Source organism: Fundulus heteroclitus, chromosome 8 (assembly GCF_011125445.2).
Source record: "Fundulus heteroclitus isolate FHET01 chromosome 8, MU-UCD_Fhet_4.1, whole genome shotgun sequence".
Classification (NCBI taxonomy): Eukaryota; Metazoa; Chordata; class Actinopteri; order Cyprinodontiformes; family Fundulidae; genus Fundulus; species Fundulus heteroclitus.
Window position 1 is genome coordinate 19,939,603 of NC_046368.1, and position 14,875 is coordinate 19,954,477.

The following is a 14,875-nucleotide window of genomic DNA, read 5'->3' on the forward strand; positions in this document are numbered from 1 at the left end:
AAAATGGTATTTTATCTTGAAATCCTACAGTCATTTTGCCTCAGTTGAGCTGCCACAGAGATGCATCACCTAGCATAAACAGGAAACACTGGATCCCATTCGACATTTCACACATCCTGGCTTATTTGTAGTGTCAGATCTGCTTTGAAAAGTAAACAGGCTCTCGTATTCCTTACACTATGATCCTTGCCAAAATATTGACCAAGCGGACCGCAACCTTTACTTCTTACAAACAGCTGATCATAGCGACAGACCTGAAAGCACACAATACAAAGCAAATAACACAGGCAGGGGAGAGAGAGAGAAAAAAAACCTCGCTGTCTTTTCTCACCCTATGAATAATGCCAGCCGAGTGCAGATGTTTGATGCCGCACAGCATCTGGTAGAGCAGATAGGACATTCTCTCATGGTCGAGCTCCATCTGAATCACCTGGCACAAGTTGGCGTCCATAAGCTCCATCACGAGGTACCTGAGAAGGTGAAACGCGTCGGATCAGTAAGCGACGGCTTGTCTGACATTTTAAGGAGTTAGCTGTCCACGCGGCGCTCAGATTTCAAAATTTCTTGCATGAAAAAACGACGACAAAAAAAAAAAAAAAGCTCCTTGAAGATGCATACTGTTCTAAAAGCAAACACGCTCTCATTTATGATTCAGTAGGAGAACATGACGCCTCTATCGGCTTTAGGTTACACCTCGAGTACTTTCACTGACTACCCCTGAGTGGCTCCTTTCTCACAACTGATGAACACATGATGGAAATCTCATTTATTATTTAAAAAAAATACTTCTTTTTCTATTTTTTTAAATCAAGATAAAAAAAAAACAAAGATACTCACACATCTTGGAATTCTTCTAACGATTTCTGTGGCGTGAAGACATTTAATAAACTGATTATCTGAAAGAGAGAGAGAGAGAGATGGCATTTTGCTGATTATTTTACTGTTAATCAAAAAGAAAAACCGATAGCTGGCTCAAAGTGACTGGACGGTAAAGTGGATGCAAGAGGATAATGAGTGCCGTGAAGGACACTGGTGTGAGAGAACAAAATGGACTGAAGAGGTGGGATGGGACCGAGAGAGAAGGGTGGCAGGAAACAAAGAGAGGGACACAATGAATAGCAGTGTGGATTACTCTCATCCCTCCCGAGTGCTCTTGGTTTCACTCTCTCACCAGGTTGCTGCACTTCTGCAGGCGCACAGTTTAGCGCGGTCACAACATTGCAGGGGGCTGGTGTGCACATTGTTGCAGAGAGATTTGGCCAGAGATAGATTCCTGCAGACAGCAGGTGCATTTTTTTTCTCTCTCTTTTGTTCCAATACAGAAAAAGACAATTACTTACATTTTTGTGATTGACACATTTCATGAGCACCAACTCCCGGTATGCCCTCTTGGCATGGGTCTGGTTCTGGAAGGGTCTGCTCAGCTTCTTTATGGCTACATTCCTGTCCAGGACAGCATCATAGCCCGCACTGCAGAGAGAGAGAGACAGAGAGAGAGAGAGAGACAGAGAGAACACATCATCATCTGTATTCTTTTAGTATTCAGTGTTGGGTTGTTATCTGGGTGCACATGTGTGTGTGGCTGCACTGTAATTGTAATTTGCAATGGATGTTTTTGTTCAAAAAAGCAATTAGATGATTTTCTACATGTTGAAGTCATGAAATTAAAGGAGAGAGATGGATGCTTACTGTCATACAGTCAAAGCAAATATTTACATACAGTGTATGAAAAGACACTTAACCACCTTTTGCCTGTCTGACATTAAATCGGACTAAACTTTCACTGCTTTAAGGAAATTAGAGTTACATAAAGCATTGCTATTTGCTAAATGGCAGAATAATGAAAGATAACTTTCTTAGGGAGTCTTTTTTATTCATAAGTTCAAAATTAGAAATGTACATTTCTAGATTTTACAAAAGCGTTCGATACTGTAAATCATACAGTTCTGCTCAGGAAACTGGAACAACTACATGTTTCGAAACAAACCCTAAGTTGGTTTAAATCTTATCTTGAGCAACGACATCAGTGCGTTAAAATTAATGGCGTCAAATCTGGGATCCAAAAATGTAATGTGGGTGTACCACAGGGGTCAATTTTGGGCCCATTACTTTTCTGTTTGTACATAAATTATATCCCAAACATCTGCAAAGATGCCATCTGTCAAATGTATGCAGATGATACAATAATTTATGTGGCAGCAGACACACCTGAAAAGGCCTCTGATCTTTTAAACAGACAGTTGTGCATCTTATCAGAGTGGCTCCAAAATAACTGCTTAACTCTGAATTACACCAAGACTGTCTCCATGTGTTTCTCCCTTAAGAAAATTACAAACAATGAACTCAAAATAATTATTGATCAACATGAAATAAAGCCGGCTGGTGAATTTAAGTATCTGGGGGTAGTTTTAGATTCAAAATTGAAATTTGATGCCCATATTAAGAAAATGACTAAAACTATAAAGACAAATATAAACTGCTTTCGAATGATTCGACCATGTGTATCAAATCAAGCTGCACAAGTATATTTACATGCAATTATTTTATCCCATATGTCTTATTGTTCCATCGTTTGGGCCCAGGCCACAAAGTCTGTTTTAAAACCTTTACTCTCACTTTACAAACAAGCACTAAAAATATTCGATCAAAAACCGGTGAAGTGGCATCACTGCAAAATTATTAAAAAATACAACATGATGACATTTGAAAATTTTATGAATTTCTCATTTTTAAAAGCTATTTTTAAATGCCTTAATGGTCTTGCCCCTGAAGTAATCTGTAAATTTGTTTTAAAGTATGCAAATGAAGGAATCAGGACAAGAGCTGGAGCTAGTGGGAACTGCAGGATTAAAAGATGTCGGACATCTATGGGTCAGTCCGCCTTCTCAGTGAAAGGATCACATTTATGGAACTCTTTGCCTCTGGAGCTTAAGTCACAGACTGATGTTCGACTTTTCTCCACAAGATTAAAAAAATGGCTTAAAGACAATCAAAAGTGTGAACACTAAACTGGCTTGTACTGTATTGTTTGTTTTAACTCCTCTTGTTTTTTATGCATTTGTCTGTCTTTACTAACCTTCTTCCCCCTTAATGCTTACACCTTTTAAAAGCATAACTAGGGACGAAGGCTGCAAATTAGCCCATGGCTACAAGCCTTATGTACTTGGACATCGGCCACCTGTTTGGTTGCAATGTTTAATTGTACTGTCCCTGTCAAATAAATAAATAAAAATAAAAAATAAAAAACACATGCTTAGATTATTATGCCTTTCAACAATCTGTGAAAGTCCAAATGATGAGGAATAAGAAAATAAAAATAAAAATAAGGAAAGATGACAGGGAGAGAATTGTAGGCCTCCTCGTCGTACAATGAAAATTTCCAGATGCCTAAAGGTGCCACGTTAATCTATTTCAACAATTACAATCATAAACTCCATGGAAATTTCACGTGAACATACTCTTCAGGAAGGATACAGGATCTGTGTCCAGGACATGAGCGTATGTCGGTGTGAATTGTGTGTATCAACCCCAGCATACAAGCAAAATGTGCTTTGTGAAGATGCTGGCTGACGCTGTCATTATCTAAAGTCCAACAAGTCGTTTATCGACATGAGCTGGGAAGCCTCCCAGAGAGGAGGAAACGATTACCCCAAAAATAACATCCGAATATAAAAAATTCTATCTGTTTATGAAGTCCATTTAAATGACAGCTAGTTTGTCCAAAATGCTGTACAAAAGTAAAAGACATAAAACCAAGTCATAAAACAAATATGGAAAGTCTCATAAACCCACATTAGACATAAATAACGCTATTGAACAAAATCTGTGTTTTTAAAATACACTAGAAAAAACGTAAGAATGCTTGTTTAATATTTAAAAGCAATGTGCTTGGATGTTTGAGAGCAAAAACTAATAAAGCACGATCTCCTCTAAGCGGCGGGTCTGTGTTTAGGATAACTAAAAGTAGCGACTCTAAGGGCCCACACAGGAAGATAAGGCTGGAGTAAAAAAAAAAAAAAGGACTTTTTCTTTTCATCCAGTTTATATGATAAGCTTTGCAGTAACCTCACAACACTGCTTCCTTAGCTGCTGAATTAAATACTAGACCCACCCAAAAAAAGAAAACTGGAAAGCTAAGTGATAGAACCTAACATTCAGTTGCAATCAAGTTAAAGAACTGAGGAAAATATGTGTAAAAAGTATCCTTGCAGTATCATCGCAAAAGGATGGTGATGACAGCAGCCAGAGGAATTACGCTTTGCTTCACATTGAAGCAGCAACATGAAAAAATAAAACACATCTAGGTCACCGAGGTTAAATCAAAACAACTACAACTGCAGATGCTTACCAATTGGGTTTTTAAAGTTTTTTTTAACAGTTAAGTAATGTCAAACTGTGCGTATATAGAGTAATCTCAAACTGTGCATCCTCTCCCCTCCAGCCGCTCTAATGGTCAGACTGCCGTGTCCAAAATGCTCTCCCTGGGTTTTTCCGCGTTGAAAAGGTGGTTATGTTCGCGCCGAGTCGTCAGGCTTGCCATTTCTGTTTGCTGCGTCATTAGGCCACTCACTTTGGTTCTCCCTGCATATTTCAAGAGGACGCTACGCAAATATGTGGCGGCACAGTCAGTGAGTGAGGAGAGCACAGCGGACAGGGCTAAACACAGCCCCAATCACAACATCATCGGTATTTTGCATCTCACTCCAGTCTCTGAGCTGGCATCCCTGCCTATTGTGCCAGGACTATGTTAACAGCTGACAGCAGCAGTGTTTGTTTTTTTTTGTTTTTTTAATGAAGTCCATGTCCAGGTTGCACCTATACATGAAATAGAATATGTTATTCCTTTTATCTAACTTTTTAAGTGTAGAGAAGGTGGTAGATGTTTGTATTTTTTTCAGATTTGTCCGCTCTTTTTAAAACATAACCAGGCACCCATTTGAAAAAGGAAAAAAAAAAAATATATATATATATATATATCCCCGAGTTCACTTTTAGAGAGGTCTAGCAAAGACTGGCATTCTGGGGTCACCAAGTCTTTTGTACACATCTTCAGACTTTTTTGAAAAAAAATACTTAAGGCCTGAGACAAATTGGCAATACAAGAGTGTAGAAAGATGTCTGCCATGTTTATCATCTTATTAAAAAGATTCAGCCAATTGATTTAGTGTTTCCATTCAATAAACTAATCCATTTGGCAAATAAAATGGCTTCCAGCAGCAAAATGTGAGTCATGACTTGGTGCCGCTTTGCTAGCTTGGTGCGACCCTGACCCTGAAGGCCTTTCATATTTGAGCTCCTTGCAGCCCTTTATGTGGACTTTCAGAAAACAGGTACAAAAGAAAAAAATAAGGCATAAAAATGTCATATAAAATTCTGTATTTTTCTCTGTATAGTCTCCCTTTGATCCTGTAAAGGGACCTTCGGTGCACTGTTACTGTATGTTGTGGTACGGAGGAGGCTGAGTGGACTGTGCTGTGGTTTTTCATGTCTCTGTGGAGAATGCAACGCATGGATTCACAAAAACATGTATCCAGTAAGGGGTTTAGCAAGTCATCAGTTTTCTAGTTGAGTGAAAGGTGATCTCACGACCAGCTAAACAACTTAAAGCCTTGATCCATCTTCAGGAACCCGACATGAAAGCTCCCCACCAAGTATCAATGGTTTAACTGGTCAATTTTCTGCCTGCATCTGTTTTTGCACAATTGTCTATGACGTTGTCAGCCCCATCACCAGGGGAGATTCAGTGGCCTCAATATGCATGGCCAATTTAAACATTTTGCACTTTTTCTCTGATTTTTGTCTGGGACTACAGAGAAATACGCTACATGTCAAATTATCATTGAATCACATCAGAACAGAGAGCAAACATGATAAGGCTAGGCTATACTTTGGACAACTGCTCTGCATGAACACATCCTCTTAAAGCAGAAAAGTGTGAGTTTCCTGTCTCTCTGTGAGCTTGATGTGAGCACTGTCTCCAGACAACTCGTATCTGTATCAGGGACAAACGATCCCTGAATAGGAGAACTCTACGTGAGCGTTTGTACAGACTGCTATGTTTGCTAACAAAAGAAATTGGCCGAATGATTCTTCTTCTCTTTTTGCATGTTCTCAGGCCGTACTAGGACAAATGGCCTGATTGCATAAGCAAAGCAGAATGTGTCCTTGCTGACTTAGAGATAATCTCTTGGATCTATCTGCTGGTGTGCGTGCTGCTTATTTATCTGTTGGAACTGAGTCAGACAGATGTTTATATAAATGTGATTATGTCACCCATCGGGAGGATCGCACTGAAGATAACCAACGATCTTTGTTTTAAATGTTTTTTTTTTTGCTCGGATCAAATAGCTATTCCAGCTTACACAAAAACACACAATAGGCATTTATGCACCTGTCCACATCCGAACAGGGCAAGTTTCATGCTTGATTTCTCCGATCAGTGCCCAGGATTTTGTCTGATACGGCGCTCGTAATGTCACCAACAGACGACACCAGGGGCAAAGGTGTTTCAGAGCCAGCGAACATTTGAAGCTGCATAAGACACGCTAGAACGAAGCACGACGACTGGGACCGTCTGTGTGGAGGATTCTGAGAGGCTGTACATCAGCACGGTGACACAGCATTAACATGAACGGGAGTTATGGATGTGTTTGGTGGGTCGTGGGAGACGGTGAGAGGCATTTCTTTAAGTGGAGCCTTGGCAGCCATCTCACTGCATTCTGACGGGGAAGGCGTGAGGTGAATTACAATGAAAGCAGGCTCCCTCTGCAATCTGGATTAAGGATTCATAAGGAGACGGTTCCGTTAGACCCTTATGATCAACTTATCCACCACGCGAGTGGAAGATATGCTATCCGCCAAAGAGATATAAGACAAAATCTATAACATAAATACTGACCTTGTTCCTTTAAAAAAAAAGGTTTTTGTCCAAAGAATATATTTAATTTTTTTTCTACATTCAATATATTTTTCTACATACATACATACAAAAGAAAACTTTAGAAAAGGAGCAGAAATGAACCCAGTTTTCAAACATCAACTACGATACGCTTTCATTTTAGCTGTGTAATATAAGACATTAGTTGTATATTATCACTTGAAATAAATATTTATAAACACAAGATAAAATACTTGTTTTTGTTGATATCATGATTTCTCTCCTTATGTGATCGGAAGAGGATACAAGCTTGTTTTTCCTTCTATTTAAAAGCATTGTTAATAATTGTGAAATTAATCAGAAGGCACTGAATATTCGGTTAAATCCGCTGTTTAAGATATCCAAAAATTTTGGAAATAGTTGAATATGCTTAGCATTAAAAGTTTGAAGCTAAATGTTTATCTGAATTACTAATAACTACTTTGAAGAGCTAGCTTTTATCCCGTTTGCAGGCCAAACGGTTGATGTGCTCTCACTGGGGCAAGTGTGAAGCAAAACCCTCCCTTTAAATTCACATTATATCACCAACGTTATCATCTGCTGAAGCAATGCACTACAGAACAATGACACAAGCAGTAAAACTGGGACAACTCAAACGCTAACTCTTACAGAGAGCCTCATCAGACGGCTTGATGCTGTTCAAACTAGGACGAGAAAACAAAGGCACAGCTGTGAACTTACCAGACGATTCCCTGAGCTCCAGAACCAATGGGCTTTAAATTCTGGTACCGCTTTAGAACTGTGAAAGTAGAGTCTCCCACTTCCACACTGTAGAACTGGTTGTCCACTTTGCTTTTGCTCATGTTGTAATGTTTGGCAATATATGACACATCCACTTGTTTTCCGAAACCCTACGCGGGGCAAACACAAGCACGGTAGTGGCGTTAATCTTCGCTGAAAGGGAAAGTTGTGGTATACAGTTACAGCAGAAAGTCACAGTTACGAGCAAGGCAAATAAGCACAATCAAGTAAAAAGTAAATATTAAAAGAAATGATTGAATTCTAATAAATATTGAAGAATTTGGCATTTAAATTGTTTCGACAGGTAAACCAGATCATTTTTTCAACATCACAACATAACAAGTATTTCAGTTTACAAGCACACCACAGGTAACATACAATAAAGTAAAGTTTGGTTGTGGAAGATAGAACGTCCGTCTGAAAAATAACTTTTAAAGAGGCATTTCAAGTACTTTAGCTGTGCCATGGTTCTCTTACATATGGTATGTCTTAAATCCCCTGAGCAGTTCAGTGGGATTCGGTTCCAGGCTTTGATTCAACCTTTTTATTACTCTATTTTCTGTTGTACCGTTGAGGTTGGTTATTCTGTTGAAATGTCCTGAGACTGCACCTACCTATGTCTTAAGTTAAGTTAAGAAAGTACTATTCTTTTACCAGCAATTTTTTTTTTCAAACTAATTGATGTTTCTAAACTACATCTCAGAAGTTAATTATCCATATTTCGGTGCCATGTTTCTTTTCTTTATATATATATATGTGTAGATATAATATATATATATATATATATATATATATATATATATATATATATATATATATATATATATATATATATATATATATATATGTGTATATATATTTATCTATGTATATATATATATATATATATATCTATATATATATATATATATATATATATATATCTCTATATATATATATATATATATCTATATCTATATAATGTGTGTATATCTATCTATCTCTGTATATATATTCTCTCTGTCTCTATATATTTATATATATCTATTTATCTATATATATATCTCTATATATATATCTATATCTATATATATATATATATATATATATATATATATACATAGCTGTATATTCTACACTGACAGCTCAGTGTATGAAATATGTCACGGGCTTGTCTTGAAGGCAGAAACCAGACATAAAAAATAGGATGCCCATTCATTTTGTTATGATATATTTATATAAAATGTCTTGATTAATTTGCTTTGGTATCAGTATAAAATCATTGGAATCCTATTTTAATGGTATTTATTGTTTTAATCCAATATTGTTGCAAGTCACCAAAGCAGCTTTTTAAAGAAAATTATTATAATAATTCAGATAATGGGAGCACTGTTCAGTGGGGGAGGAAGACACCAAACCTTCAACTATGGGTTTATCTCTTATGGCTGAAAAAAAAGGTTCTAATACTTAAATTCAACTACACTGGGATTTGCTTTTAAGGAAAGGTTCACCTTTTAAAAAAATCTATTTGCTGCCTGTCAGAATGTTTTCTCTCCACCCGAAATGTAGAGAGCAGAATGCCTGAAATGTCCATTAGTTTGTTACCTTAGGCTCGTGTGCACTTCGGCTGCACAACAAGGATCCTAAAACACAGCAACAAGGCCGCCTCTGAATGTTTCACAAAAACCAATAGCAAGGTTTTAGGGTGACCCAGTCAAAGTCCAGACATAAATCTGATTACGGTGCTGTAGCATTACTTTAAGCAGGTCGTTGACTCTCAGAAAAACCCTCCAGTTTGGCTGAATTAAAACAACTCTGACTATAGTGGGGCAAAACTGCTCCACACTGATATAAAAGATGCATTTTTGCTTAAAGACAGCTGTTACTGTCACACACATTTATTATGGTGATTTAGATTCAGATTGGGGGGATACTTTTTATATATGGCATTGGCCAGGTTGGTTTGAATAGCTGTTTTACCTTATATAACAAAATCAATATTTGAAAACTAAACTTTATATAATCTTGGATTACCCTTGCCCATCAAGCATTGTTGGATTATTTTGAACATGTAAGTGAGACAAAAACCATTAACAAAAGACATCTATGAGGGGTTAAATACTTTTTCATATGTATTATTTACTCTATAATTTATTTCTATAATTTATAAATTATGATCCTAACGTGATTCCTAAGAAACCATTTTTTTTAACTGAGCCAAATTGCCCGTTATATTTTTATGCAAAGCAACAAAAACATGGCACAACAGGCAAAAAGCAAAAACCAGCTATGTTATTACATCAGCGCCACTAATTGCTTCTCTTGGATAAAGACATCATTATATCATCGTGCACGCAATATTTAAGCAGTAACTACTTGTGCAGAGCAGGCATGGCAATAGTAGCGCGGCAAAAATAATAATTACATCAATTACAGAATGTAATTACCCCACAGCTCATAACCAAACAAAACCACACTGTTGGGTACTTCTGTGCAAGATCAGCCTTAAAACGTATCCGTCAAGAAGAGCCAGGAAAATTATACAATGGGAGGAATATGCAGAACCTAATAAGATTTTTTTTTTTACTGTTTCGCATTAAACTTTTTTCATCAGATAGGAGTACCAACAGTGGCTGTTACCAGATAAGATGCAGGTGCAATGCAACAAAGCATGCAAAGCTCCTAAGTAATTCGAGATACAGTGAAGAGGTCCGTCATAGCTCTCACAGACATAAAGGATGTATGGATTATGCATTTTGGAAATGAGTTTGGCATTTAAGCAACGAGAGGTCAGTGGGAGGGTGGCAATTAAGCCCCACTTTAGCCAAATCTCTCAGCTACACATAAATCGCTTGAAGTATTGAACTTCAGCAGGAAATTGGGTCTGGACTGAAAATACTTTTTGCATGGTTAGTTATCAAGATGAGGCTAAAAAAAAAAAAAAAATCTCTTCATCTGTTCTTGGAATTCCCAAAGGAAATATAGAGAACTAAATGGGAATGTTTGTGAGAACCAGTCACCGCAGAAGAAGCAAGAGCAACAGCATAACACGGGCAGCAAACCAGGGGGAAATGGAAGGGAATAAATACTGTACCTTTTTTACCTGTAAGGAACACACACCTGACAAAAGGCTATCTTTACATCCAGGACTGGTTGGCTGCAGTGATATAAGAAATGTCTGCTCATAAATACCTGGAAGACACAAACAGGGGAGAAGCAGAGTCAACGAGGGGGGTACCAACGACACGAGAGGCAGGAAAACGGCAAATATGTGTGCTGAAATTATTCACAGGAGGGATGGCAAAGAAGTAGCTACTTTTATTTTTAAAAAATAGCAGCACCTTCATCTGGATTAGCTTTATCCTAATATGTAAAAGAGGAGCATAACTCATCGTGGCACGTCTGGGAAACTCATCCTGTGGAAATTTGTCTCTGCTGTGGAACCGAGTCCTCTAGGAACATTCTCAGCTGTTTTCTCTCTCCTCTTTGACCCCGTCCTTAGAAAATGAGAAAAACATAGAGCCGCCCGCCACCCACTCCCTCCATAAATATAAACTGACCAATACATCAATTTCTCATCAGAGAGCGGCACAGCAGGACTGCAACGATCGGTGCCTCCCTGCCTGCAGACGATGGGAGGTATAAGCAAGAAATGGAGCCATTACAGCCCTAAAGAACAGAATAAGGTCCAGTAATGACTTGATTCAATTTCACTAAAACTGACTCAATAAGAATTTCTCTACGTCTCGTTACTTCTCTATCTTTCTGCCTGTTTTCATATCTGTCTTATAGCCTTTCAAAAACGACAAAGCAGCACTATTAGAGCCAAGGGGAGTTTTTACTCATAACCCAATTTAATTTGCCAGATTTAAAGGAGGTAAGAAATAAAATAATAAAATAAAATAATAGTTTGTTTTCCCTTAAGTGAGCATTACTGGGAAACACTGAATAAATGTGTGCATTGACTGTTTTACATAGATTATGCAAAATATGCAATATCTGTTTTGATTCCCCCCTAACCCGACCCCAAAATTATCAGTATTTCACCTCTAAATTCCCAAGAGATTGTTCTTGTTATGGACCTAAGACCCTCTGTGTGATTTTTAAGTTATTATCTAATTACAGTGTATAGTCATGTAAATATTTGTGTATATATGAGATATTATGTTACATAATGTGAATTCACGGTAAAGATGCATTCAAACGTCCTCAGAGTTTAAACACACAGGAATAACTGCATATTTATGACCTGCAAGAAAAATAAAGCATGGCTTTGAATTTTTTATAAATAAAAAAATGTAATGTAGCGTACATTTGTATTCAGCTCATTGGTAAAACGACCTTTCGCTGCAATGACAGCGGCACGTCTTTTAAATGTTTATCTCGACCAGATTTGCGCTTCTAGAGACTTACATTTTTTTTTTTGGCACTTCCTCTTTGCAATACTGCTCTACCCTAAAATATCCTGATAATAAATTCCCAGCTCCGGCTGCATGTGAATGCTTGATGTTCCTGCTGAAAGATGAACCTCAGCACCAATCAGGAGTCTGTTGCCGCCTCTAAAAGCTTATATTCCTGAAAATTCAACTCCATCCATCATCCCATCTACTCTGGCCAGTTTCACTGTCCCTACTGAAGAAACACGACCCCACAGCATGATGCTCCCACCTCTACGTTTTACCCTGTGGGTACTGTTTTCAGGAGGTTACCGCCACACATACCGTTTTTGCATGTGGGGCCACAAGATTATTTTTGGTCTTATTCTGATCAGAGCACCATCCTGCATGTGTTCGCCGAGTCATCAAAATGCTTCATATGAATGTTGGTGAAGATTCTCAGTCATCCAGGTCATGATCAATCCAAAGCAGGTTAAAAAAATAAAACAACTGGACTTTTATTTGGAAGCTGAAGACATTTCGCTTCGAATCCAGGAAGTTTCCTCGATTATGTCTGGAGTAGTGTGGAGTTCTAAGCTTTATAGACCTGCAGGCCTCGTTAGAGTTTAGATTCACATGTAAATTCATCCGGAACTGATCGTCCCTCTCAATGGAGAGTCATTAGGCTCATCGTCTGCCTGGCTCACAGGAGGAATGTTGTGATCACCTGCATGGAGGTGTGAATTTGGGTGAAACTTGGCAGGAATCAAACCTATCGCTGTGTTGTAAGTTTTTGAAAGTTGAAATCTGAGTCCTCCTCCTATGTTTAAAGGTTGGTTTATCTCACTTTACGTAAACAGCTTCATTCACACCTCTCTCAAACCATCTGTCTTCTCTGTCCAAAATGTGAACATTTTGGTTCTCATAGGAGTGTCCTTTGTCCTTGAGGTGCAGGTGGACGGTTGAATCTTGTCCTGAGGAGGATAGCTCTCCTGTGTTTAGTGTCTGTTTAGAGGTTGTTTGGTTTCTCCAATATAAAGATCAAAACATTCCTCAGTGCACTGGTTTGTTTGTTGTCTTTGCTGCTCTTCAATAAAGAGCAGCAAAAATCTGTTATGGGTAGGACAGGACGACTCGGTGTACGAATCAGGTGAGTTAAGGAAGCGACATATTCCATTAGATTTTATTGAGTGGTGTCAGAATGAAGGGGCCAAATCCTTTCCGATTTTTATAATTTTCTTTCACTTTACTGTATTACTTTGTCTCGATAGAGAATTAATTGTTACTGAATTATTGTTGAGCAAATGCACTAAAACATGAAAATATTTTATTTAAAAAAAAAAAAAATACTTGTTTGCTATATAACACTGTTGACAGCAGTGACTGAATGTGACACCAATGGCATAATACCTTATTTGGTCATTCATAACTATGTACTTAGCCTTTTTGACATTCTAAATCATCCCGTTCTTGGCACGCATTATATTGCTGGACATTATTACATTGTTGGAATTACAGAAATCTTGGAACAATAAAGGTATGGTACACTCATTTTATTACTGCTTAGATTTCATCTCAGGCATCTTTAACACTTTGTTTAATGACGCCTTTCTTCCCACATAGGCTGCCTTATCTGTATTTACCTGCTCTTGCATAGGGACTTAAAAAACTTTTTTTTTTAAGTCCCTATTTTTTAAACCGTTCCAGCCAAGGTAGAACCAGGTTTTTCTGCTGGGTTTACATTTACAGCTAAACCTGTAGGACCACATCAGTAAAACCCATTCCTGGTAGTTTTTTTTATTCCAATTAGAAAATATGGCCCCATATGTTGAGGAAAGCGAAGATAACATAAAGCAATCCTGGCAGAAACAATCCTACCACTACTGTTGTCAATGCAAAAGAAAGCCTTATGGATTGTTGCTGTTGCTAAATGTCCCAACGCAAACTTTTTGATACCCTATATATTGAAAGCATGCAGGAAAGTTCAAAGAAGCAAATGACATAGCTAAAAGCCTTCGAAAAGTCTAGAAAGCCACTGCGGAGCGTTCAGAGCCCTTTGATGGTACAGTGGGTCCATTTTTCTAAGAGCAAAATAAATCTGCACTGTGCCTCCTGAATGTGGACTCTAGCTAGCTGCACACTTCTGTCAAGAAAACTGTCAAAAACGTTCCTTCGCAGCAGGTGAGAGGCTCCCATTTCCAGCTTTGAAAAAAAAAAAAAAAAGCCACCTAGATATGCCAGTCTGGAGATCTGATGTTGCACACCTTTACAACATCCATTGCCTTTGGGAACTCAGTGTACTGGAAGCACACTGTTTGCATCCTACTGTAAGCACGGTAAGGATATATATATATCTGCTTCAACATATATATTCATGTCAGTCTCTCAGGTCATCTAAGTTGTTTTTATAATGTCAGCAAACAAATAAATTTGTGCTAATAGCATGCATAGAAATGTAAACGATCAACAATGGCGACAGATATCTGTTCAACATCCGTCTGTGTTGACATTTTGGTGGAACGCTATGAGGCATCTATTATTTAAGGGGACCATCCATGATGAGACAAACAGAGATCAACTATTTCTTAAATGTCTTATATTACCATAGGTATAAAGTAAGCTTTCTGCGGCGGCAGAGACTGCATTGACCTGGTGATTTTAGGCAAACCTCAACGGGAAAGAAGGGCAAATGAGACCATTTGGCTGAGTAGTGGCTTTTGACAATTGTTTGCAGCTTTCATGCATACAAGGAAAGATCCAGAAATAGAACAAAAACTGTATGGACACATCAAAAATGTTTTTTTTTTCTTGTTTTTTTTTGTCTGTCCAGAGGGTGAATGGT

The 14,875-nt window shown here is 38.0% G+C and overlaps 1 protein-coding gene across 7 annotated transcripts in view; it reads right to left on the reverse strand.

Moving 5' to 3' along the window:
* The window catches only part of mapk10 (mitogen-activated protein kinase 10), a 42,873-nt gene that overhangs the window by 13,437 nt on the left and 14,561 nt on the right, over positions 1-14,875 (reverse strand). For 5 of the 7 annotated variants that reach the window (XM_036140309.1, XM_036140303.1, XM_036140308.1 and 2 more), the window contains exons 2-6: positions 10,778-10,849; positions 7,619-7,788; positions 1,341-1,470; positions 838-896; positions 332-470 (exon numbers count right to left, since the gene is read on the reverse strand). In XM_036140309.1, the coding sequence (XP_035996202.1) occupies positions 332-470; positions 838-896; positions 1,341-1,470; positions 7,619-7,788; positions 10,778-10,849 (570 nt within the window). Of the gene's footprint in view, positions 1-331; positions 471-837; positions 897-1,340; positions 1,471-7,618; positions 7,789-10,751; positions 10,850-14,875 lie in introns of all 7 variants that reach the window. The other 2 variants (XM_036140305.1, XM_036140304.1) reach the window with 2 other exon arrangements.